At 36.3% G+C, this 27303-nt stretch overlaps 1 protein-coding gene across 4 annotated transcripts in view; it reads left to right on the top strand.

Annotated features, from left to right (window-relative positions):
* Positions 1–23348, top strand: part of LOC131839061 (C-type lectin domain family 1 member B-like) — a 28576-nt gene extending 5228 nt beyond the window's left edge. For 2 of the 4 annotated variants that reach the window (XM_059186142.1, XM_059186141.1), the window contains exons 3-12: positions 215–313; positions 1318–1437; positions 1597–1748; positions 4628–4734; positions 10355–10455; positions 12113–12193; positions 17997–18143; positions 20253–20404; positions 21841–21962; positions 22637–23348. In XM_059186142.1, the coding sequence (XP_059042125.1) occupies positions 215–313; positions 1318–1437; positions 1597–1748; positions 4628–4734; positions 10355–10455; positions 12113–12193; positions 17997–18143; positions 20253–20404; positions 21841–21962; positions 22637–22769 (1214 nt within the window). In that variant the 3' untranslated portion in view covers positions 22770–23348. Of the gene's footprint in view, positions 1–214; positions 314–1317; positions 1438–1596; positions 1749–1866; positions 2772–4627; positions 4735–6548; positions 6796–10354; positions 10456–12112; positions 12194–17996; positions 18144–20252; positions 20405–21840; positions 21963–22636 lie in introns of those variants that run through there. The other 2 variants (XM_059186143.1, XM_059186144.1) reach the window with 2 other exon arrangements.
* Positions 23349–27303: the final 3955 nt, after the last annotated feature.

Here is a 27303-nt window from a genome sequence, read left to right as displayed (position 1 = left end):
AAAGACCGATGTGTGGAATGGGAATGGGCTATACTTTGATGGGAATGGGAATGGGCTATACTATTGATGATCCCCAAAGGAACACCAGCAAGACCTGGCAATGAAGCTGTTTACATCACTCAGAAAGCCTGGAGAGGGCAGGGGACAGGGGTGACACTGCCCCATAGCTACCCCATACTGCCTGCCCCCTAACATCTGTATTCTATGTCTACAGTTGACCCTGCTTCCTCACCTCTGTGGCGTGTGACGGCTTTGATTCTGCTGGTCTTGTGCATGGGGTTAGTTGTTGGGCTGGTGGCTCTGGGGATGATGCGTAAGTATTGACTCATTGCAAAAGATTTGTTCTGAGGAAAGCACAACCTGAGCCCTGGTGTATGCCACTAAGCTTGCTTGTCACTGTGTGCCTCTTTGTTGCTGCTTCAGGCTACCAAGACATTCTCAATAATGGAGAGCTCTTACTTTTCCTCCTGATTCAAATCACTTTAATTGAAATTATTTCAAGAACTTTAAACTGGTCTTTAAGATCCCCTTTCGTCTAGATTCACTATCTTCTCATTTTTTTTTTTCTCTTTATCCTGCATATCCTCAGTTCCAGCCAACATGGACTTTTCTCAGTTTCACAGATAGATCCTCTTCCACTGTCTGAAATTTCTCTCCATTGTATTCCCTCTTCCTAAAATACCCTCCTTCTCACTTTGTTTAATGAATGCATTTACTTTCACTCAGAAGCAATTCATATCCCATCTCATTTATAGATATTTTCTTTTTATAAATCTAAAAGCCTGCAGTATCACATTACCATCCATGTAGCTGTTGCTTGTTTGTGTGCTTGTTTATTTGTTCGCCAGATATTTTAGGATCTTTTGTTCGCCATTGTTTATTCACTTGATTATCATATCATTTGGGGCACAAGAAATCAGTGTTTTTTTAAATAAATGGATATTTTGATATCACATGGAAAACAAAATAACATGTCATTCTTCTCTGAAATCTGCTTAGAAATCTATATTCAAAGGAATATCAAAACATTCATTTTGGGCATGCAGTTTGATCATGGCGTTTTTCTTATTTGTGGTTTTCTTCTTCATAGAGCTCATGTCTTCTTTAGGATAAGCACCAGGTGTCAGTTTTGCACAGTTCACAATTTGTTCTTTACACCCTCCTTTACCCAGACCCCTTAGCAGTACTCATTCACTCACGTCTATCTAGTGAACACTTTCCAGATTGACAGTTCTACTGAAATGAAAGTGCACTGAAAGGTCTCTGCATCACCCTTGTGATCCTGATTACAAATTATTATCTAATTTTTACACCTAGCTGTCAGAGAGCTAAACCACCACCAAGTGGAGAATAAAAATGTCTCAGGAACGCTGCACCAAGTAGCAAAGAAGTTCTGTCAATATTTAATAAAACAGTTGGAACAAAAGAACAGTGTCAGTAAGTATGGTTTTGTAACCTCTTCATGTCCACCCCCACCCCGCCCCAGAGTAGTTCTGTGATGCTATCTGTAGGGAACCTGAAGATCTGCGGAAGACACTGATTATGGGGAAAGTGAAAGTAAAAAGTATGGATTCCTATGCTTGATTTCACCTTAAGGCCATAAATGCAGCCCATGTGACAGAAACTGGAGATATTATGGAGATAGCTGCTATGGATTCTTCAGGCGCAACTTGACATGGGAAGAGAGTAAGCAGTTCTGTATTAACATGAATGCTACTTTGCTGAAGATTGCCAGTCAGAATGTTCTGGTAAGGAGATTCCTATGCCACGTATAACTCAAGTCATAAGAAGAATCTTAAGTGAAACATTCGACTTTAAAAAATATATATGTATATTTTTTTCTCTTGTCTTCCAGCCTGTGCTACTCTGAGAGCCTTATCAAGCCCAGTAGAAATGACCATATTTAAGAATGGAAAGGGGTAACATGAACTAATGAGACTGAGAGTTCAGTCTGTGACAAGTCATTTCACTTTTCTCAGTTTCCTTGATTGCATTTACTAATCCATGAAAGGATCTCAAAGTACAAAGAAACTCTAGCATAGTAAAATATAAATAGCACTGTCATCCCAATATCACATGAGTCCTTAGTTCCTGCTAAATTGTTGAACAATTGAACTTGAACAAACCATGATGCAGACTTCACCTTTTCATAGGCTCTTCCATAGTTTTGGGAATAATCTCATTTGTGAAACACACAGGATTTCAGCTTAAATTTTTCTACTAAACATGTCTCCTCTTCCACATTTTACTCTTAAACAGCTTCTAACAAAGGCTCTACTTTGAAACAAAATATGTTCACATCCACTTATGCACTCTCCCTTTATTATTTAATGTAGCCTTTCTCTTTTTTTTGTGAATCCTGGGAATAAACCAGACACCAAGCCTTGGAGTCTCCCTTCTGCCAAATAATAGATTTATTAAAACATTTTTTAAAAAGCAGAAATTATTTATGGTCCTTAACCTACAACCTCCAATATGGTATTTATTCAAATTCTGTATATTAAAAACAAAAGCAAGTAGAAGATCTGGTTTGGGCTGTGTGCAGACATTAAATTGAACTCAAAGAGTCAAGCCAGTCATATTCTACAGAACTGCTGTAATTGATTAACAAAATTGATTATACTTTTCCTGAGATGAAGTCCACAGTAATGGACCAGACATGAGGAGAACATTCCCTTGACACTCATGATCATTTGTTGCCTTGTTATTCTAACTGCTGTACCACTCACTAACTGCTTTTGTGGACTCAAACTCATAGAGAAGATATTCAGGTAAGTAAATTAACTTTCTTTCCAATCAGGCAAAATAACAGAGTGTCCTAAAATCTCAATTTCAATAACAAGAGGCTAAATGGAAGTATACAAATATGTCTTGAATCTTGGTACTCTAAACTGATGCCAGGTTGGAGGTTTATACGTGAGAGAGGAAGTAATGTCATTTTTGAGAAACAAAGAATAGTTGAATTTCAGGGAGAATATACTTCGTATAGTGAAGTATGTCATGTGGATGTATTTTAAAGAATAGAACAGGAGTTAACAGAAAGGGGACGGGTAGCTCACGCTTTAAAAAATGAGCAATAGGGGTGCTTGAGTGGCTCAGCCAGTTAAGCATCTGACTCTTGGTTTTGGCTCAGGTTGTGATCTCAGGGTCCTGGGATTGAGCCATTTTGGGCTCCATGCTCAGCGGTGAGTCTGCTTGAGATTCTTTCCCTCTTCCCACCCCCTGATCATGCTCTCTCTCAATCTAAAATAGATAAATCTTTAAAAACATAAATAAATAAGGGGCGTCTGGTTTTTTTGGTTAGTTATGGATCTTCCTTTAGCTCAAATCATGACCCCAGGGTCCTGGAATAGAGTCCCATGTAGGGCTCCTTGTTCATAAGGAAGTCTTCCTCTGTCCCTTCCCCCCTGCTCATGCTCTCTCACTATCTCTTTCTCTTAAATAAATAAAATCTTTTAAAAATTACAATAAATAAATAAGCAGTCAAAAGTCACTTTTACACATTATCTCTTACTCTGTGTTTCACTTCTGTTAAGAAGCTTGAGTCATGTTTTTATTTGCCAAGAATGCACTCTCACCTATCTGTTTTTCTGGGAGATAGGAGAGAGTATATGACTATTTGACTCTTTTTAATTTTGTTACCCATGAATTGATTGATTGACTGATTGATTTCTCCATTAATTTGCCAAATATGCACTGGAACTATTCCAGAATCTGGAACTATTCCAGAATCTGAACCTCTGCAGTTAATAAAACAGACAGAAGTCCTGGGGCGCCTGGGTGATTCAGTGGTTAAGCCTCTGCCTCCGGCTCAGGTCATGATCTCAGGGTCCTGGGATCGAGCCCCATATTGGGCTCTCTGCTCAGCAGGGAGCCTGCTTCCCCTTCTCTCTCTCTGCCTGCCTCTCTGACTACTTGTGATCTCTGTAAAATAAATAAATAAAATCTTTTTAAAAAAAGAAAACAGACAGAAATTCCTAACCTCAGGAGGTTATGTTCTACTTGGAGAAAGAGGCAATAAACAAAGCAAATGGGTATAGTGTATCATATAGTAAATAGTGATAATTCCTAAATTAAAAAATGTATATTAGGAAAAGCAAATTCTGTTTGTAATCCCTTTGAGAATGACATCACATAATTCCTTTTACTCAATCAACCAAAACAAATTAATATCTACAATGTAAATATTGTAGGCTACTACAGAACTAAGTTGAACAATGAATCCAAAGCAAGTAGAAGTTAAATGTAGGGAGTAATAATGTTTCACCAACAATATATTTCTTTCTTTATTTTCCTTCTGTAGTCGTTCACCATTATTTTATTTAAGACCCATATTTGGTACTCTATTTGAAACTCTAAGTCTTCAGTCAATGGAAGATAAACATATAGAAAGGTTACAATATCTGTCTTCTGTAAACAATTTTTCTGTATTCCACAAGCAAATTTTTATTCTAAAACAAGTGAACTTGGCACAATTCTAAATTTTAAATATAATTAATTAACATTCACATAGACATACATCTAACTTGTTGTTGTTGTTGTTCAGGGTCTTACCATGAATGTCTTTACATCGTTACCAAAATTGTGCAAGCAGGTTGACCATTATATTTGTCTGTGTTTGCAATAGGAATACATGAAGTCCAGGACTGGATTAATTCGTTGGGTTGGATTGTCCCGCAAGAACTCTACTGAGGTCTGGATGTGGGAAGATGGCTCTGTGCCCTCCAAAAATGTGTAAGTCAATGGGCATTCAGAATACAAGGCACAACGAGCAGATTTTATTCTTGAGATCCTCCACCTTCTTGAAGGCAAGCTACTTAAAAGTTGGAGGTGGCTCCATGACCTACTGTGTACTATAAAAGCAGCAGCACTCACTGACATCCTACTCCTAATAAGTGAGCACTGGTAATAAGACAATTCTACTGTACTTACCTTCCCATTCCTCTGCTCTTTATCTAAGTCACAATCCACCTCTATTCTGGTATTTTTCCCCAATCATTTCTACCCTCAAATTTACCATTGGAGTGTGTGTGTGTGTGTGTGTGTGTCACTTGATCTGACTCCCTTCACATATTTTTAGAACAAAATGATCATTCTTATTATTTTATGGTTGAAAGTGATTGCGTTGAGGATTCTTTTCACTTTTCAGTATCATTTTACCCACTTTTCCTCCCCAGGGGTCTCCAAGATTCAGGCACACCATCATTCACAAGGTGGTTCTAGTATTCATATCACAAATCTCCATCCTTCTACAGATAATCCAGGCAAAGGAGGCATTATAGTAAGAGTTATTTAACGTGGCTTTCCAATCTCCAATCTCAAGACCTTTGGTCATCTTGTATATCAAAACTGTAAGGTCTCTTCAGTTAAAATTAAAACAGATAAACACAACTTGTACAATCTGATTATTACTTAAATTTTCAATTCATTTTTTCAACAGATACTAAATGTTTACTGTGTGTAGGAGCAAAGGATACTGCAAGTATAAGCAAACTTCTTCATAGATCTTGAGCTTACTTCTTATCATTTGCTGCTTCCTTCACAATATTGCAGGCAAACTCGGAAACCTCTGTGCTTTCAACAAATAAATCTTGTTTTGTTGTCTTAGGGCTTTTGTACTTATTGTTTTCTTCTAGAATGCTCCAAGTCCAGAACTCCATGATGGGCTCCCCCTTGTGACTCACATGTCTGTTTAAACATCACTACCCCGATGAGGTCAACCTTAATTACCCAAACTAAATTAGGTTCCTTCCACCCATATCCACTCAAGTCCATTATCACACCATTTTATTTCTTCCTAACTTTCACCACTCTCTGAAATTTTCTATTTGTTGGCTTCTTACCAATATCCTCTTACTATAATGTAAGTTCCCCAGTAGAAGGGACCGTGTCTCTGTTTACTCTACCAATACTGGCACAGACAACAACTTTGGCACGTAGTTGGTATCCCATAGATATTTGGCAAATAAATTAGATCTATACATTCTTTATTCCCTTGTCATAAGCAGCACAGCTGGGCATATAGACAAGTTAATAGGCGATTACAATAGAGGGTGCTGCCTTATTTCTGTTACCCTACAACATAAATCTTCATTTCAAAAATATTTAATCAACTTACTTTTCCTTGAGCTTATTCCAACTTTGTGCAGCTATTTGCCCTACAGGGCTCTTCTGTCTCCCCTCTGTTTACCTAAATCCTACCCTTCTTTCAAGACATAACTAAAGTGTGATCTTCTATGAAAAGATGAAAAGATAAAAGCCTTTCCTGTCATTTCAGATCCCATCCATCTCGTTCTCCCTCCTACTGTTCCTACTGCTCACTTTTTGCTTAATCTAAGCTGTACTGAATTGCTATTGACTTAAGCAGATGTACATACTTTATATTCACAAGCATACTGAAAATTTTTCAATGATCTGAGCATTGTTTTTTACTTTTATCTTCATACTTTGTATTTCCACTTGGTGGACAAAATACTTTCATGCAGAGTTGAATTGTTGACTACTTATATAGCATTTAGAGGAACTCATTCTACCTTTTCCATTCACAGGTTTGAGCTTTCTGGAAATGAAAGAGAAAATATGAATTGTGCTTATTTTTATGATGGGAAAATTTACCCTACCTTCTGTAAGAACAAGCACTATCTGACGTGTGAGAGGAACGCAAGCATGGTGAATGTGGACACACTACTTTAATGCAAAGAGATGGGCAAGATGTCACAGACAAGGTCTTGATTATACAATGAAAGATCTGGGTGAAGGACTCACTAGCCATAAAATTGCTTATTTTTCCTTTTATTCCCCTTAGAGTCATCTTTATATTAGCTTTTCTACCAATACCACCTCATCCTTTCTTTATATATCCCCTTTTCTAAGGGATGATTTCATCCCTTCTTTATATATCCAGAATCCTGTCTGTGAGTTGATCATTCGTTCTCAATTCTTCTGTTTCCATGGACTTTCTTCTTGATTTCCATTCCTAATTATCTCAACATGGTATGATTCACCACATCTTTAGACATAAACATATACACTTTAAATGGAAATAGGAAAGGCTAGGACTTAACTGATTTAAGTTGTGCAAAATATCTAAGTCTGAAAGACATCATAAAGCAGTGGAAAGAATACTAAACTTGGAATCAGTGGAACAATCTAGATGGTGTGATTACTTAAAGTACAACCATGGGCCAACTAGTCATGTAGCCTCTTTACTATGCATTTTCTCATATTTCAAATAGAATAACACCCATGACTTCACAGTTGTACAACCTAATAAAACACTAGCTATGTCAGAAATTCCATAAAGGCCAACACTGTGACTTTCCCATTTGTCGTTGTATGTGAAGCACCAAGCGCGATTCCTGGCTCACTGGAAACAGAAAAATAGTTGTTTCTCATTATGCGAGAAGCATACAATCTGTAAAACACTACACAATTACAATTTGGATTCCAGGTCCACCTTTGGTCAGATTCAACAGCAAAGAAATTAAAGTTTCATTCTGTGCAAGGAAAATGGTAGTGTTTGACTTCTTAACAAGGCCTTTAGGCAAGGAGACAAAACAGCAAGTACAAATGCTTTATCTTTTCCTGACAGTTCTATGCTTGGTTTTTGCTGAGTAACTCATAAAGTATTTATAGATATATGGGGAGGCACACTTTCACAGGATAACAGGCAAACATTGCCATTCTTTCCCATAGCTTCCCTGAGGCTCTTTCTTCTTACATCAGTAGTAATAAAATTCATGAATATGAGTCTCAAACATCTCAACTGAGATGTTTGTTAAAACGTGGATGTTTGGGCGCCTGGGTGGCTCAGTGGGTTAAAGCCTCTGCCTTCGGCTCAGGTCACGATCCCAGAGTCCTGGGATCAAGCCCGGCTTTGGGCTCTCTGCTCAGGAGGGAACCTGCTTCCCCCTCTGTCTTTCTGCCTGCCTCTCTGTCTGACTTGTGATCTCTGTCTGTGAAATAAATAAATAAAATATTTAAAAAAAAAACAAAACATGTGGATGTTCAAACACAAACACTTAAGGTTCTCAGTTGAAAGGCTAAGGAGACATTGAGAACTGTGCTTTTAATAAGCTCTCCTACTTGATTCTCATACACGTAGTTTTTAAATACATTTTGAAAAAATTACATTAACACTTACTCCCTATGTGGCTTTTGCTAAGTTACTCTGTTTCCTCATTTATGAAATGGGCTTAACATTACTATTTTACTCATAGGTAATAGCAAGGATCATTTAATATAGTATATAAAGCACTGAGCAGAGTATCAAGCATGTAATAAACACTCAATAAATATGCATTATTTTATTTGTTTGAGTACTAATACTCAAAGACACTTGAATCTTTATCTTATTTATCTTATTTTATACTATCAGTAAACAAGCATATTTTGGGGGACTGAGGAAAAATAACACAGGTACCTCAGATTCTGCTTCTACTTCAAATGTCTTGAGATCTTGTGTTTTCGGGGATAGTGTCATTATTTTACTGTTTTTTACTTGCTGATTTAGAGAAATGGAATAGGAATTAATAACTCAGAAACTCATCCAAAAAACGACCAACCATGTCCCTGGACTTTCATGTTTTATTACCTACAAATGGAAAAACATATATTTATGCATTACTATATGGCACAAGTAAATTTCAAAGAATAATGTCTTAGCTTGTGGCAAAAATCCAATTAAAAAATGTTAACCAACCAACCAACTATGCCTACAAAGATTCTTTTTTCTGGTACTCATATCAAAGTCATCTTACACATGAAATCGGAATAGCACAGATTTTAATAGCACAGGCTCTGTGATCAGACCACCTACTTTCAAATACTAATTCTTCCACTTACTACCCAAGTGACTTCTCTGTTCTTCAATGTACAGTTAAGTTACAATGTATTCATAATAGTACTTACTTCACAGAGCTGATTTGAGAATCAAAGTAATTCATGTAAAAGCCTTTTGAAACAGCACTTGGAATGTAATGAATTATAAATAACAGGTGGTATGATCTAAAACATCAAAAGCAATAAAAGTAACATTAGTCCTTTATTGGGAGAGCCCAATGTTTCCCCCAAAGAAAATTATCAGAGAATATACTAAAGTAGAGAAAACTAGATCTTTCTGAGCTTGCTATTTAGCGCTGATAAAATTTGAGAGCCCCTGGAAATTATTGACAACTCATTAAACTTCTGTTCCTGTGCTCCCGACATTAGTCTTAATGCATATTTGATATGTTCCTTCCTCCTTTTGTCCTCAAGGTAGAAATAATTATATAAAGAAGGCCACAGAAAGTTACATCACATTGTTTTTCAGGTCAACATCTCAGGCCATTTGAAGTATTTGGAGACTTCACTGCATATTCTCCATGTACATCTTGAGAGCCTCTCAGCCCCACTCTGTGCCTTGGGAGGCAGAACTCAAATGAAAAGCACTATCTGGAGCAACTTTCCTCTGGTTTCCAGTTAATTTACCTATTGAGAAGTACTTGCAATAATCAAAGGGTGAAAGGAGAGAGTGGTCAGGGCACTAATTCCCTTGGCTCTCTCCTTACCCTGCCATGTTTGCCAAAGACTGCATGTTCTGTATCTGAGGTCATGGCCCCTATCAGATACCCTCCCCTTAACTCCTTGGGCCTAGGGGTAATAACATCCTTATGAATAATGCATACTTCACCTCCTCTTTCTGTTCGCATTAGTCTTTCTCTAAACTTTACAGACAGTGTCTTGATTCAAGGCTCTGAGATTACTCCTTGAGTGTGTCATTTGTTTTCCTTTGTTATAGACATCAATGATTGATCTAGCAAGATACTGAAACATGAGAGAACATTGCAATTTTGCAGATTGTTGATATTTGCAAACTATGACCTTTGGCCATCAAGACAAATGGCCAATACGTGAATGATAATTAAAATATCAAGTTTCTTAATGCTGTAGTTATAGGATGCGGCAGAAGTGGCCATCTATCCACTAAATAATTCATGCTTCTCATTTAGAGTACAGTTGTCATCAAATGTTTGCTAGCCAGGGAAAAATTACATTTATCAGGCCCAGCCTTTTACATCCAAACACGGGCATTAAGTTCGTGGATGTAGAACCCAGAGCAATAGTCTATTCTACCAGAGGCCATTTCAAGTTCAGTTTCTTTTCTCATTTCCTTCTTTAACAAGTTGTACTTTGGCCTAAACTTCATAAACTTCTACTTTCTAGATGAAGATGCACCTCTTGTATCCCTTAAACCCAAACATAGTTTCCCACTGATGTGAGAAGTAGTCAATTTCAGTTCTTTCACGAGCCTGCTTCTACCACAAGAGGAGTTGTTTGTCTTAGCTTCTCGTGTGGCCTGCCTTTCCTATCACAGCATTTCAGACATGCAGGAGGAAGACGCATATGCCTCTCTTCAGTGGGATCCCCCAACACCAAGCCCTTACCAGAAACATCTGTCTTCCATCAAATATTCAGGTAACCATCTGATTATTTAGTCCAAGACTTTGAAGTTTCTGCTTTGTTTCCTGTTCTGGGATGAGCCCAAGGTGATTTTTCTAAGATAAGCCACATGTGCTTCTGATAACGTGCATTATATAATAGCATTAAAAAGTGAGGTGATGTGGAAGTGTAAGTAAAGGTGCAAAAGGGAAGGAACAATGGATTTGACAAGTAACATAGTACCTTTTCCCCTCTTTCCTGCTGGAAAGACAAAGAATTCCGGGATTTGGAAGACAAAGGGAAGAAATCCTATATATTTTTATTTTTTTATTATTTTAGGTCCTGCATAAAACGCCTTGAAAATTATCTAATAAAAACTAGGAAATAAAGAGAAAGCACAGGTTGAAAAACTGACAAAACTTAGCAACCTGGAGCTGTGTGCTATGGTGATCAGTTCTGCTGTTCTTTTTTAAGCTTTCTATTAGCTTCTTGTTATTATGATAACAAATTATCACAGACCAAGGGGATTAATACAATATAATTTATTATCTTACAGTTCTAGAGATCAGAAGTCCAAAAAATAGGTCTCACTGGGCAAGGTGTTGTCAGGGCTGCCTTTCTTCAAGAGGATCTAGCCAGGGGAGAATCCATTTGTTCGTGTTTTTCAGGTTCTAGAGCTGCATTTCTTCCTTCACTTGGCTCATGGCCCCTTTCTCCATCTTCAAAGCCAGCAACATTATGCCTTCAAGTTTCTTTCTGCTTCCTTCATCAGATAGCACCCTGATCACTGACCTCTCACTCATAAAGGCTCAGATAAAATAGGATAATGTCACCATCTCAAGATTCTTAACTTAATTACAGTTTAAAGTCTCTTTTTTGTCATATGAGGTAATATTTACAGGTTCCAGGGAGTAGGACGTGGGCATCTAGGACAGGAGCATGGTTCAGCCTACCACATAATCCAAAGATCACTTTTATTTTTTCTCTGATTAGTGTTAACAATATAACAAGTCACACATTATTTATCTTTCTTTCCTGAAGAGATGCAAAATTACCTGGTTGGAGGGGGTGGTATTCCTCATTCAAAATTGTATGTTTAAAAGAAATAGCTCTGAATCAATCGTGTTCAAGAGGTACAGAGAAGAGATGAGGAGATGCACCACAGTGTTTCTGCTTTCAAAAACGAAAGCCTGCATTCTGGTTTGCTATAGTCTCTAAAAGATCATTGGAACATGTAACTAGTTGGTAAGGTTAAGACCTCATGAAAGGATGAGAGGAGTAAATCACTTAGCCTATTGGATTTGACATCTTTCAACATCCAGGCTGTTCTGGGGTCCTTGGGTGATTCAGTCAGTTAAGCATCTCCTTCACTTCAGGTCATGATCAAGCCCCAAAGTCAGTAGGGCGCTCTGCTCAGCAGAGAGTCAGATTCCCCCTCTGTGTCTTTCCCTCCCCCTGCTTGTGCACTTGCACTCTCTCAAATAAATAAATAGAATCTTTAAAAATATATATATAGTCCAAGTTATAACTTGCATTTCAAAAAGTTGGAATTATTTTCTCCAGTTACCATAGTTCCCATGGCGTCAAGGATTCTCTAGTAAGAATGCTCATTCTTTCACTGAGCCTAGTTTCACACTGACCCATCTCTTTCATCTTCTTTAACTCAGTGTCATTTTCCCTATGCCTTGTTCAGGAGCATGGTGTCTGGTGGTGGTGATTTCATGTGTTCTCTGCGTGGGCTCGGTAACAACCTCTGTTTTCTTGGGGATCAAGTGTAAGTACAAAAGCATATCTTTAAAATAATCTATATACATGTATTTCAAATACTTTATACACAATTATACATTACAAAAAAGAAGCCACTAAAAAAAGGTGTCAGGAGAAGGGGATAGATGGTGACAATGTCAGTGCTTACTTTTTGTTGTTGTTGGTTTTTTTTTTTTTTTGAAGTTGCCATTCCATGGACGTAGTACATATTAAACAATTTTTTAACTCCCAAAGCAAAAATTGGGTGAAGAAAATATTTTGATAAGGATAAAGGAAAGCTAGCCAGAAAGTAAAGTATTTAAAATTTTTAGTAATTTCTGGAAATTGTCTACCAGTAAAAGTTTTGGGTTTCTTTCGTTTTGTGTTAATAGTTATAAATACTTCTAAAACATTTAAATATTATTACATAAATGTAAAATATTTTTACCATTGGCTTTTGTTCAAGTATAGTGACTATACTATTGCTACCAAGCCAGTCTTTTGCCAGAGTCATCTCACACATTCTCAAAAACATTCTTAGGGCTTTTATTATGTAAAGCTAGTTACAGAAACAAGAGTTGTGTTAAACAAGAAGCAGCTGGTTCACTTCAAATTTCCTAACTAACTGCTTATCCTTACTAGTTATAGATTATATTACAGACAGCAGATTTTAAGTTATAAATATCATGTTTAATTTTTAATAATTGTATCATCTTAATCATCATTCCATTTCAACGAAAAATGTTAAATGTTTTCTCTGCAAAAATTTTCAATGTAAGGGAAAGGTAAATACTAATATTTAAATTATATATATAACACCACCTATGATGTATATAATCTATTATACATAGTAAAAAAAGGACATGTTTCTGACAGAGTAAAGAATGAAATCTATATCCTATTTAAAATACCATGATATCAAAGTAATGAATGGGTTAATTTACAAAATTAGTCTTTTTTTTTAAAGATTTCATTTATTTATTTGACAGACAGAGATCACAAGTAGGCAGAGAGGCAGGCAGAGAGAGAGGAGGAAGCAGGCTCCCTGCTGAGTAGAGAGCCCAATGTGGGGCTTGATCCCAGGACCCAGAGATCATGACCTGAGCTGAAGGCAGAGGCTTTAACCCACTGAGCCACTGGCTTTAACCCAGGCGCCCCACATAATTAGTCTTATATACTATTAAAAGTGCATCCATAGATATCTGACAATAAAATAACTGATAAAAATCAATGATGCTACATTGATATAAAAGAATACACTGCAGTAATTTAAAGAAGTCTTCTAGAACTATTGTTACTAACATGGAGATATGGTTATGCAATATTTTACCATGAAATAAGCAGATTAAAAAGTCAATTATGGAAAAATATAGTTTTATAAAAATTGTATGTAAAATAGATTTTTTCCATACAAATATGGAAAAAAAGTTTCAATAGATATAAACTAAAGTTAACAACTGTTATTTGAATGGTAGTTTTAAATGTAAGAAGTAATTTCTTGCTTTCTTTCTACTATTTTGTTTTTTTTTTCCTACCATATGACCTATACTAATTAACTTCTATTTAAAAAAATCTATAGTGAAAAATAATTTCTATAAAATCAGATTTTTCCAATTGTTTTTACTAGTCTTTTTTGTTTTCCTTCTTTTTTTTTAAAGATTTATTTATTTATTTGACAGAGAGATCAAAGGAGGCAGAGAGGCTGGCAGAGAGAGAGGGGGAAGCAGGCCCCTTGCTGAGCAGAGAGCCTGATGTGTGGCTGTACCCAGGACCCTGAGATCATGACCTGAGCCGAAGGCAGAGGCTTTAACCCACTGAGCCACCCAGGAGCCCCTCTTTTTCATTTTCTTAATCCAACAATTAGATGTATCATATAACATCATATAATAAGTGCTTTTATTTGGGGGCTTTAAAAACATTTGTCTTACATTTCCCTAAGTAAATATATTGTTTAATCTATATTCCTCACTTTTTACAAATTTATTACAAGCCCAAAACCAGTAAAGGTACATTGCTTCCCATATAAGGGGAAACTAAAGAGAAGTATCATTTCCCTTTCTCCAGTTTTATTACAGTTTTATGTAGTACAACCTTTTCAGATAGTAATAAACAAAACAACAACAACCTCAAGAATATAGTTGATCTAGAAAAAGTTCATCAAAATTCAAAATTTTAGAATAATACTTCAAATTCCTAAAAGGAAATCTCCAAACATGCCAGATTATAAATAGAATAAAATAAATAATATCGAACTCTTACTTCCCACTCTGGTTACATCCAGCCTTTTGCTAAGAAGGAGCATAACCCAAGCCACTAGGAGCTGGAATTACTTGAATCATCCACAAGTGGATAAGACATGACCATCTATTGTCCATAGCTCCTGAGCAAAATATAGAAAAGAGAGAGAGTCCTAGAGCATATTGAAAAGATTAGTATAAGTGTAATAGTAGACCTCAGAGTAGAAGATAGAATTAGAAAAAAGTAGTATTATTTTAAAGCTTACTGGATGAGTTGGGTTATGGACATTGGGGAAGTTATGTGCTATGGTAAGTGCTATGAAGTATGTAGGCCTGATGATTCACAGACCTGTACATCTGGGGCATATAATACATTATATGTTAATAAAAATAATTAAATTAAAAAGAAAAAAAAAGCAAGATATTTATATAAAAAAAAAGATTGACTGGATGAATATTTTCCAAAATTGATTGAAAACATTAAGTTATAGGCTCAAAGAAAATCAATATCCATATTAAGAAAAATATTTAATAGACTAGGAATAAATACTGTATAAAATAATTTTTAAGAAGAACTGACTTGGGGGTCAGTTCTGGATGACTCAGTGGGTTAAGGCCTCTGCCTTTGGCTCAAATCATGATCCCAGGGTCCTGGGATCGAGCCCCGCATTGAGCCCCACATTGGGCTCTCTGCCCGGCGGGGAGCCTGCTTCCCTTCCTTTCTCTCTGCCTGCCTGTCTGCCTACTTGTGATCTCTGTCTGTCAAATAAATAAATAAAATCTTTAAAAATAAATAAATAAAAAGAACTGACTTGGGGCATTTGGATGATTCAGTTGGTTAAATATCTGCCTTCCACTCAGGTAATGACCCTGGGGTCCTGGGATGGAGCCCTGCATCGGGCTCCCTGCTCAGTGGGGAGCCTGCTTCTCCCTCTTTCCCTACCTGTACTCTCTCTCTGTCAAATAAATTAATTTTTTAAAAATATTTTTAAAAAGAACTGACTTAAAAACCTTGTTAGACTTATAAGGAAAGAACTCTAAAATAATATGAAAATGGGAGGCCTGGCCTTACCAAATATTGAAATAATGAAGACTATGTGGTATTGACCTAGGAATAGATAAGCAGGTGGATTGAATATCATGAAAATAATAGAAATATATCAAACTAGTTTATTGAAAATTAGAGTAAGCTAAAGATGGCAATTAAAAGAGAATGAGAAAGGGGTTATTCAGTATATGATTTGAGACCACAATGTCGCCATCTGGGGGAAAAACTTGGAAGTCATACCTCATAAATTCCAACAAAATAAATTCCAGCTACATCAAAATATGAAAGTGAAATATATTTGTAAAAAGTATAATCTCAGGTGTAAGATTTTTGCTCAAAATGACCCAAAAATCATCTGATGTATGTGGGGTAAACTACCACAAACAAAGTCAAAAGACACACTGGGAAACTCATGGCTTATATCATGCATTAGCTATTCTTACCCATTAAATGTAAGTGCACTAACACATCAGTTAAACTAAAGATTGGTTGCTAAAGAAGATTCCCAGAACCTGAAATGACAATGCTTACAAATTTATAGTTTATTACAAGAAAAAGATGCAGTTTAAGAACCACATTAAAGTAAGGGTATAGTCTGGAGAGTCCAGGTACAGAGAAGTACTTTGTCCTCCCTCTGTAACTATTTTCTCAGGACACAATTTCTCTCGAGTCAGGAACCACTGATGTGTATGTGCACTAAACACTCTGGTAGCAGAGAGCCCAACATGGAGTCTTGCTTGGTAGTTTTTATATTATGCTGACCACATCAGCATATTTCTTTCTTTCTTTCTTCTTCTTCTTCTTTTTTTTTAAGATTTTATTTACGTGTTTATTTATCAGAGAGATAGAGAGAGAGAGAGCATAAGCAGAGGGGAATGGCAGGCAGGCAGAGGGAGAGTCAGGCCCCCTGCTGAGCAAGGAGCCTAATGTGGGACTTGATTCCAGGATGCTGGGATTGTGACCTGAGCCCAAGGCAGATGCTGAACCTATTGACCCACCCAGGTGTCCCCACACAAGCATATTTCTTCCAGGTATCTAGCTTAGATAGCAGAGCCTGCTCAGGACCTCATTGTAACCAGGGGCAAATCATCAGTCACGCGGCATCAGCAAACAATGCTGACAAGCTAGTATCATCTGACCAAAAAGTCCTCAGACTAATGATTATAAAGCTACGCTATTCATCAGTATACCTCACACCTTGTCCAGAGGTCAATGCCAGGCAGGAACTTTAGAAAACTAACAGGCAGGAACTTAGAAACACTATGCAGGCTGATCCCAGTCCTGCTCCAACGAATTCTCACAGCACAGTATCTTTATTGTATAAGACAATAACAAAAAGACTAAAAACTCAATGAAAAAATTATGTAATTACATATAATTATACAGTTTATAGAAAAGGAAATGCAACTAACATTTCTATGTATGAGAAAAAGTTTCAACACCAAGCATAAAAAGGGAAATGCAAATTCAAATAATATTGAAATAACATTTGCAACAACTTATGTGGAGGGTAATTTGGAAATATCTAATACAATTTAAATGTAAATAAACTTTGACCTAGCAACTTTTCTTAAAAATATACTTACATATGTCTGAAATTATGTGTGACTAAGGTTCTTTATTATAGTATTTATTTTTGGAACACCTAAGGATTATAAGTAATCTAAAAGTCAGTAGGGGGGCACCTGGGCGGCTCAGTGGGTTATGCCTCTGCCTTTGGCTTGGGTCATGGTCTCAGGGTCCTGGGATAGAGACACACGTCGGGCTATCTGCTCAGTGGGGAGCCTGCTTCCCCCCTCCCCTCCACCTACCTCTCTGCCTAGTTGTGATCTCTGTCAAATAAATAAAATCTTAAAAAAAAAAAAAAAGTCAGTAGGGAATGACTAACATAAGTCAATTGAATCTGCTAAAGTTAGAATGAAAGATCGAGAGAAGCTCTTTATACAGTGAGATGGAATTATGTCTAAAATCTATTTTAAGTGGTAAAATATAAAATATGAAAATGTGAAAAACTGTATACATAGATCATTACTGTTTCTATAAAGAGGGAGCATTTTATATTCATTCACTTGAAAAATTCAGAATATGTGTGGAAGAATTAAAAAGAAATGGGTAAATTGACTGTGCTGGGGGAGAGGAGTGGGGTGCATCTGGAAGGCAAGGGGGTTTTTTGCTCTGTATCCTTTGAAGTTTTTTATTCTTTTTTTTTAATTAAAAAAATTTAAGATTTTACTTCTTTATTTGAGAGAGAGCACAAGCAAGGAAGAGGGACAGAGGGAAAAGGAGAAGCAGGCCCCCTGGCAAGGGTTAGATCCCAGGTCCCCAGGATCAAAACGTGAGCTGAAGGTAGAGGCTTAACTGATGGAACCACCCAGACATCCCAAAGTTTTGATGCTTGAACATTGTAAATTTTAAACAAAACCTTAATGCAAATTGAAGTCACAAAAATAATAATTTGTAGTTGTCCTTAGTCTATATAGAAGAATTACTTTGTTCTAATTTGTCAGTATTTTTAATTGAGAATTATTGTCATTTATCATTTGAAGTGTTCCAGGTGTCCACTATTGCAATGAAGCAGCAAGAAAAACTCATCCATCAGGATAGAGAACTGTCGAACTTCACACAATGGAAGAGAAACCATAACCTTCAGATGAAATGTTGCCAAACCTTGAGGCAAAAGTCTTTCAGTTCAGGTATTGATATAAAATCAGCTTTCTCTGTGCAGATACAAATGCAGGCACCAATTCCTCAAAAGAAACAGTGACACACATTTCATTGTCTGTAAAAATGCAGACAGGATTTTAAAATTAGGAGGGACGTAATTTTGATCCACACTCCAGTTCAATTTTTTAAAATATATATTTATATATTTCATTAGTATGTGAAAAATACTGAGGTCTCAAGAAATGCAGATTTAGAATCATACAAATTTCAAAGGGAAATGTTAGGATTAGCAGATTGATTTTTTTTTAAAGATTTTATTTATTTAGTTAATAAAGACAGCGAGAGAGGGAATGCGAGAGGGAACACAAGCAGGTGGCTTGATTCTAGGACTCTGGGGATTATGACCAGAGCCAAAGGCAGATGCTTAAAGACTGAGCCACCCAGGCATCCCTGGATTTTTTTTTTTAAAAGCAGCATTTTATGTTTTATCCAATCACTCAAAGTTTTAAGTATATTTTTATTTATAGTTCTAAATTCTTCAATATGCTTAGTTTAAACACTACTTTAGATTCAAATTTAGATATCTCTTTGAGAAGAAAAATCATTTTTTAAAAATCAGAGTATTTACCGTAACATTATAACAATGCAGGGTTCAACTGTTTTTAAAAATTCTATAAAGTTACTTCAGTTTTTATCTTTTACACCTCTTACTAGAATCTTAAACCTAAAACAGTCTTATTTCTATGTGTGGTATAGTTTGTCATGTATTCTGTGGTTACTTAATTGACATTAATTATCCCTATAGTGGATATCATTTAAATTATCACCAATAAGAGAGCTCAAAACCCCACCTCCTGGCTGAAATTTAGTCAAATAAATGTTTACAGAATCACTGGGTGCCTAACAGTGTTTTTAAATATAACAGGCTTTGGCAAGCATGAATTACCCCTCCCTCTGAGCCATTAACCTTAAGACAATGGTAATAACCATTTTGGGGAACTACAAATCTAATATGTCCTCCAAAATTTCAGCTGCTTTTGTCAACACCAGTCTTGCTGTAACACTAGTCAAGACATTGATTAGCATAGATTACAAACAAAAGATATTGAGAAGCTTTAAATAACTCAACTGTTGGGCCCAGGACACTGATAAAAAAACTATTTGTGACCTTAAGTAGAAGGCCTTTCTGTCGAAACTAGAGTTCTGGAAATTTCAGTGTCTTTCCCTCTGTGCAAGAAACACTTGGTCAAGTTCTTGCTTTTTATTCCCCCTTTTATAGTCTAGAGCACAATTCTTTTGTGAATACCTTCTTTCTTAAGACAGCTTTCATAAAACTGATTAAACAATATGGCTTACTTCTAAGTTACATCCAAGTCCTGAAAGAGTTTATTGGTCACTTATAATTTTCTTTAATTTTCCTCACCCACATATTTTCAAATCAGTCCTGAAAGTACACTGTTTGTCCTGTCCTTTCTTTTTTTTTTTTTTTTTTTAAGATTTGTATTTATTTATTTGACAGAGAGAGATCACAAGTAGTCAGAGAGGCAGGCAGAGAGAGAGGGGGAAGCAGGCTCCCTGCTGAGCAGAGAGCCCGATGCGGGGCTCGATCCCAGGACCCTGAGATCATGACCTGAGCCGAAGGCAGCAGCTTAACCCACTGAGCCACCCAGGCGCCCCGTCCTGTCCTTTCTATAGGAAACATTTTCATGTTTAACTCTCAGAATTTACACATCAACTTGAAACTTATTATCAGCTTGCCTAGTGGTCCAGTATATATTCCAACTAAATTGGGCCAGTAAGAGTAACAGACATGAAACAATAAGCAAATAATGAAGACTATACATAAGATAAGCTTAAAGAGGGGAAAGATTTATAAAAATAGAATAATCAGCTCAATTGTATAGAAGAGCAGCCATTTGGGATAAGATATTCTGAAATTAATTTTATCTTAAACTAATTCTTACAGACCTATTGCAGTTGGAAATATATAAATATTTCCATGGTAAGGACCAATTTATCTGACCCATTTGGTTACAATGTTCAGCTTCACTGGGGGTGAGACAAAGGTTTCCTTTGAGGAGATGCACTATTAATATTTTTATAATAACTTTAATAAAGTAAAATGTTTCTATTCAAAGCCCATAACTGCAACCCTTGTCCAGACAACTGGATTCAGAATGGAGGAAGTTGTTACCGTGTCTTTGAAAACTGGAAATTTTGGCACACCAGTAAAGAGGACTGTTTGAAGGAGGGTTCTAATCTTCTACAAATAGACAGCAAAGAAGAAATGGTAAGCACCCTTTTATGGTTTCATATCATTCTGAAAATACCCTGATACACATTAAAAGAAAGGGCTGATTCTAATTAGACATGATTTCTTAATATTCTGTAACAAAACTATATTTAATATATATTATAAGGGTTTAAAAGAGACAAAGTAGGAATTACCGAGGTTTGTTTTCCTTTAATTGGACAAACAAACATACAGGAAATTATCCAGATTAAGGGAAATATATTAGTTGTATGTCCCTTTTTAATGAAAAAGGAGAGGGGGTAAGGAGAAAACCATTTTGTTGCTTGTTAATCCACTCTAAGATATACATATATTATAATTTTGTATATGTTTCAAATTTGTTATTTTCAGCGCTGTAGGGAAGGGTAACAACCATTAAATTTTGTTATTAAAAGAAAAGCAGAAGTATAGAAAGGGAAGTGATGTCACGAAATGGTGAGGTCTATAAGAATAAGCATTTGGTAAACGAAATGTTTAATTGGCATTACGTCTACTTTACTAACATCTTAACAAGCAAAAAGAGTTTTCCTGAAATCATTTTACCCCTAAATGTGTGAGAAATAGAATATACAGTTACACATTTCTGGCCCTATTAAAAATGTATGCTTGCTATACTCAATAATTAAAGTTCATTTTTCAAAAAAATAATTACAGAACAATTTAAGGGCACATTAAGGGGGTGCCTGGGAGGCTCAGTGGGTTAAGCCTCTGCCTTTGGCTCAGGTCATGATCTCAGGGTCCTGGGATCAAGCCCGGCATCGGGCTCTCTGCTCAGCAGGGAGCCTGCTTCCCTCTCTCTGCCTGCCTCTCTGCCTTCTTGTGATCTCTGTCTGTCAAATAAATAAATAAAAGTCTTTAAGGGTATGTTAAGGATATGCAGTAAACTGAGGCAACTTGGACTTACAATAATTATAGGTTTATACTATTTTTTCTGTGCAAATTTGGTGACAAAAGGCAATAATGTTTTGTTTTGTTTTGTTTTGTTTTTAGAGGAGCAATGATGTTTTTTTCTGACAAAATACGCCTATAGTTAATTTACCTCTGGAATATCCTAAACTATTTCTCATATTGAAGTATACTGGGAAAAAAAATGATCTATGTGGTCTATGATGTCAAGGATGTTTTTACTTTTCCTGATAATGAGTTTCAGTATAACACCTTGTTTTGACATATATTATCTGCCAAACTCTGAATCTGTTAAGATTATTTTAATACCAGACGCCTATTTTCTGTATAGTCCTTAATACCACACTTATTAGATGGCAATTAAAAAAAAGTCTATAAAAGGTATCACTTCTTTTAAAACCCTCTGTCTTGGTCTCCACCTCTCAAGTTCCCATTTCTGTCTGTCTAGGCAAAATGCCACACTTTATATTTCATGATAGTTTGCTGTTGTTTTCCCCTCAGTTCACTGTTAGGTCTGTTTCTTCTAGGACTTTATCACTGACAGCCTGAGTAATGTCAAGAAAGGCTATGATTACTGGGTGGAGCTATCTCATGATGGACTCAGCAGACCGTGGCTTTGGAAAGATGGCTCCCCTCCTTCACCTTCCCTGTAAGTGTCTGAGAGAAATAGTACAAGAAAAAGAAGAAACATGAGGGAATTCCAAATTTTATTTTATTTTATACCTCAGATTTTCTCCAAAAGACATAGTCAGCATGATAATTACACAGGCTTTTGATTGCTATCAAACCTGAGGCTTCCAAGTCTTTCTACTCCTTGGCCATGCTGCCATAAAACTCTAGCACATTCCCATCAAAACCTGAGAATCATTATACTTATGAACAGTATAATTATCACAGATGTTTCCTGTGTATTATTTAATGGCTAGTGAGTGCTCAGGGAAAGAAATTGTCGTAAGTATTAAGACATTTCCTTATTAAGCTTTTTACTTTTATTTATTTATTTTTCCCTATTAAGAGACTTAGATAGAGCTAGGGAGATTAGTGAACAGAATTAGGTGCTTTCGTATTTTGAGAATTAAGTCAGTAAAGAGATCCTAAGTTAGAGCCTATTTTTGTGGATCTATTTCCTTTAATATGAGGGGTTTTTTATGTTAACATTTTTATTGAGCAAAAACATCTCTATTACTGAAGAAGGAGGGTGCCACAGGAGGGTACCATATTAAAACAAACGAAACAAAAAGCTACCCACCTCTCATCATTACCCACAAGAACAACACTGTAAGCCCCCTACCTAATGTCAGATTCACTGACTTGCTTCTCCAGATCGCCAGTACAGACTCTCCAATCAATTGACCAGCACTGTGGATATCTCAAGGACAAGTTCCTTTCTTCCACTAACTGCAGCAATTGGAAATATTTTATCTGTGAGAAGTATGTGTTAAGATCCTCTATCTGAAAGAAATTGTACCAGGAAAAATCTATTATGATAGTTATGTTGAACAGGACATTGGAAAACCTGCCACAAAATTCCATAAAGCAGATGCAGAAGTGAACCTAGATGTGGGCTATGATAACACTTTCCTGGGACTCAAAACCTATCTCTATACTTACACTTGGCAATTTTCTTCAATACTTTCCAGAACTTCAATTGACATTGTTTAAATTGCCAAGAATAGAACCGATTTATAGCTTCAAAGGACAAAATCCTGAAAGGTTGAAAACAAACTGAAGAAAAATAATTTCTTTGTGCTTTCTTTCTTTCCTTTTTTCTTTCTTTTTTTTTTTTTTTCCTCATCTAGAATGACTATAAACTCCACACAAAAACCTATAAGCCACTGGGGGGTGGAAATGTATTTCTAGCTGACTGGTTTTTCTTTTTTCTTTTCTTCCTTTTCTTTACTTTCTTTTCTTTTCTCTTCTCTTCTCTTCTCTTTTCTTTTCTTCTTCTTCTTCTTCTTCCTCTTTTTTTTTTTTTTGGATGTTGTTCTTTTCTTTTTAAATAAATAAATAAATGTGAAAAATGTGGTCTTTTAAAGTCTCTACCTGACAGATTTTCTATACATTTTCTGTTATCCATCTGGTAGGATGGTCGGACAGAGATATGGATTTTCAAATTAGAAGGAAGGCAGGCAGCTATCTGCTGCTAGTAAGACAATACCTTTTTAGGACTGCGGAATTCTACTGGACACATGAACCACCAGCTCTTCATATAAGTGGAAGGAATAGCCAGGCTGCCAATACCAGTGCATCTCCAACAAAAGACAACTGTGAACTCTCTTCCTCCCTCTCACTAACCATCCTCATCACTCACAAATCAAAGGGCTCAGGTTTGGACTCTCAAGGTTAACACTCAAGCACTTTTTTTCTTAGTTTTTTATTTTAATTCCAGCATAATTAACACACAGCATGATATTAGTTTCAGGTGTACAATATAATGATTCAACAATTCCATACATCCCCCAGTGCTCATCACAAGTAACCTCCTTAATTTCCATCATTCATTTCACCCATTCCCCTTACCCACTTCCCCTCTGGTAACCATCAGTTTGTTCTCTGTAGTTAAGTGTGTTTCTCGGTTTGTTTCTCCTTTTGTTTTTTCCTTTGCTTGTTTGCTCATGAAATTCCACATATGAGCTAGATCATATGGTATTTGTCTTTCTCTGACGTGTTTCACTCAGCATTATTCTCTTTAGTTCCATCTGTGTCATTGCAAATGGCAAGATTTCATTCTTTTTTTATGGCTGAGTAATATTCCAATGTGTGGTGCGTAGTGTGTGTATGTGTGTGCACGTGCATACACGTGCGGGCGTGTATCACCTCTCCATCCATTTATAATTGATGGACACTTGGGCTGCCTCAATATCTTGGCTATAGTAAATAATGCTGTAGTAAATAGGGGTGCATGTAACACTTTGAATTAATGTTTTTGTATTTGGGGGGTAAATATCCGGTAATGTGATTACTGGATTGCAGGGTATTTCCATTTTTAAAGGTTCTGAGGAATGTCCATACTCTTTTCCATGGTGGCTGCGCCAGTGTGCATTCCCACCAACACACAAGCGTTCTTTTTCTCCACATCCTCACTAATGCTTGTTGTATCTTGCTTGTTGTTTCTTGAGTTTTTTTTTTTTTTATTTTAGCCATTCTGACAGGGGTGAAGTGATATCTCATTGTGATTTGGTTTGCATTTCCCTGGTGATGAGTGATGTTGAACACCTTTGCATGTGTCTGTTGGCCGTCTGGATGTCTTTGTTTGAGAAGTGACACTGCAACACTTGCAACTATATCTCTCTGTGTCTCAATTTCTTCATTGTAAAATAATAATAGAATTTATTTCAAAATATTGTTTGAAGATTAATGTATGAATATATGCTAATAGCTAATAGTGCCTTCTTAGAGTTTGATGCTCTATCAGTGCTCACTTCTATTATCTGGAGTAAATCACCAGTCATCTGTAGGCATCTAGAGATATAGACCAGATAAAAATGACCCTTTTTCCTGCTCATGTTACAGGAATATTGAGAAGGTAAAACTTAAATGTAAAATGTCAGCAACTGTCTAGACAGAATATCTGTTTTAAAGTTAATGAATCTCCTCAAATGAAGTTATAGACAATCTGTCTCTTAGGTCTGAAGGCTCCTTGGACATAGATTAGCTTTTCCCAAGAGACAGGAGATATGAAAATATCTTACGATCCACAAGAAGAAAAATTCACTAATTATTATTATATTACTTTTCTACCACTTACCATCCTTAGAATAACTTACTACATGGTAAATTCTCATTCAATACCTGTTAAATTCAATATAATTTTATTTAATCTTTTGATTCTTCACAAGGAGTAGTTGAACTACATTGGAGTCTCATCTTTCTTTTTGATAAAGGACACCACTAAAATAAAGTAAAATAAAACCCAACTCATGGAGATAGTGGAAATCATTTAAATGAACCCAGAAGTCTATTTTAAAAAGGTGACCTTTGAAGGATTAGGTCCTTTAAGGGTGGGAAGGGCATGTTTTCGTGTTTTTATTTTTGTTTTAATTTACCTTTGACCTAGAGTTTAAATAGTGGGCCTTTCAGTAAAAGGGATTTTTCTAATTTTCTGCTGAACCTAGAGAAAGAAAACAGCATGGAAAACAGTATAAGTTGAGTCTTGTGTTTGGTTTTCACAGCTGACAGCTGGCAGCTGAATGTAATAACATGGAATGAAGGAGAAACAATAACAATTTTTAGTAGTAAAGACTGTTTGTCTTCAAGATTCTTCAGAGTATTGTCATGGGACTATGTTTAGAGAAAGGATAGGAAGCATTTAATAACTCTTTTAAGAAAAAGTACAATGAAGCAAAAGGCAAACATCCTTTGGTTGATGTCATCCCATCAACATGTGACGTAGTCTCTGCAGGTCAGAATTTTATCCACAGTGCAGCTGCCATAAAACTCCTACAAATCTCCTCTGTGGCAATGAGTGGTAGATTTTTTTTTTTCCTGCAGGTTGCTTTTGGTCCAAAATATCAAGATATTTTTCTAGCCACTGGTAAGACATTGGGCCTTAGCACGGGGATGACAAGTTTTAGTTCTTGGTCTCACCAATAATAAATTGGAAAATTTTGACCCATTTCACTGAGATCCAAGACAGCTTTAAAAAGGGGGGAAAAGGGGGGCCTGGGTGGCTCAGTGGGTTAAGGCCTCTGGTCTCGGGGTCCTGGGATGGAGCCCTGCATTGGGCTCTCTGCTCAGCAGGGAGCCTGCTTCCCTCTCTCTCTGCCTGCCTCTCTGCCTACCTGTGATCTCTCTCTCTCTGTCAAATAAATAAAATCTTCAAAAAAGGAGGGGGGAAGGGGAAAGGAAACAGAAAACTGTCCTACCAGTGTGAAGAAGTTTTTTTTTTTTTTTTTGCTACGGTTAAACTACAGTTAAGTGTGTAAAAGAGAAAAACATTAGAAAAGTAATATTGATAGAATAATAATATTATTAGATCCTAAAAATCTGTACATCCTATGGACTTGTAAAAAAGTTACATATACCTTAAATCAGATTATGATGTTTTCCATATTCTTTAAAAATGAGAGAATCCCTTTACAAAGTATTTGACTTTCCAAATATTAAGGCCGAAATTGAGGCAATCTACTAGCTCTTCTACCTATTTTAAAATCTCTTCTGTCCCCAAAGTAAGATCTCCCCTTATACATCTCACACTTCCTGCTATTGCAGAAAGTTTCCTGTTTCCTGTTGATAAGTTTCAAGAGCTAGTTCAATATCCTCAGGAAAAGAAATAGCTCATTGTGTACCCTAGGGAACTCAGATCTACCAGGAAAGGCTATGTTGCTCATGTGACTTTTCCTGAAATTTCTTCATAATTACCTAAACACACAAGAGCCTGGAAGAGAAAACTTCTTCTCCAGCCAAAAATTAATTCATGGGGCACTACACTCTGATTCTCCATGGAAAAATGTTCTCAGCAAATCATGTCCTCATTATATCCTATTCCTAAATTTTAAAAAGTTTGTAGAGAAAATGTGGTGCCATACGAGTCTTCTGTTTTTGGAGTATTGACTCACATTGTGATTAGCGTTGTGAGTTTTGTTATACAGACGATGGGACTGAGGACAAAGATGGAGAAAAACGAGGTCAAGAATAGTAAAAACATCAAACAAATTCTATTTTTTCCCCTTGTCATCCAACTAGACTGCACTTATATAGAATGCCAGGGGTCAACACAATGTGTGTCATGTCACTATTTACAATTTAGTCCACAAAGTCATTTGACTTTCCTCCAGTTAACCACATTTTCTTCCTGTTGTAACAAGACTTAAATTACATTTAACTGCTTAGCTGAAGTCCTCATCCACACTTCCTTTTACATCCTTATTATATTAACTTGCATCCATTAAATATCTGTACTGATTATAGAAAATATTTGGTAATATCCACAGCCTTCCAATGTAAGTGCCTCTTTACAATTTACTAAAGAATACAGGTCTCTAAAAAAG

This window comes from Mustela lutreola, chromosome 8 (genome assembly GCF_030435805.1).
Source record: "Mustela lutreola isolate mMusLut2 chromosome 8, mMusLut2.pri, whole genome shotgun sequence".
Classification (NCBI taxonomy): Eukaryota; Metazoa; Chordata; class Mammalia; order Carnivora; family Mustelidae; genus Mustela; species Mustela lutreola.
The sequence above is the reverse complement of the archived record's forward strand: the minus strand, read 5'-3'. Positions and strand labels throughout refer to the sequence as shown.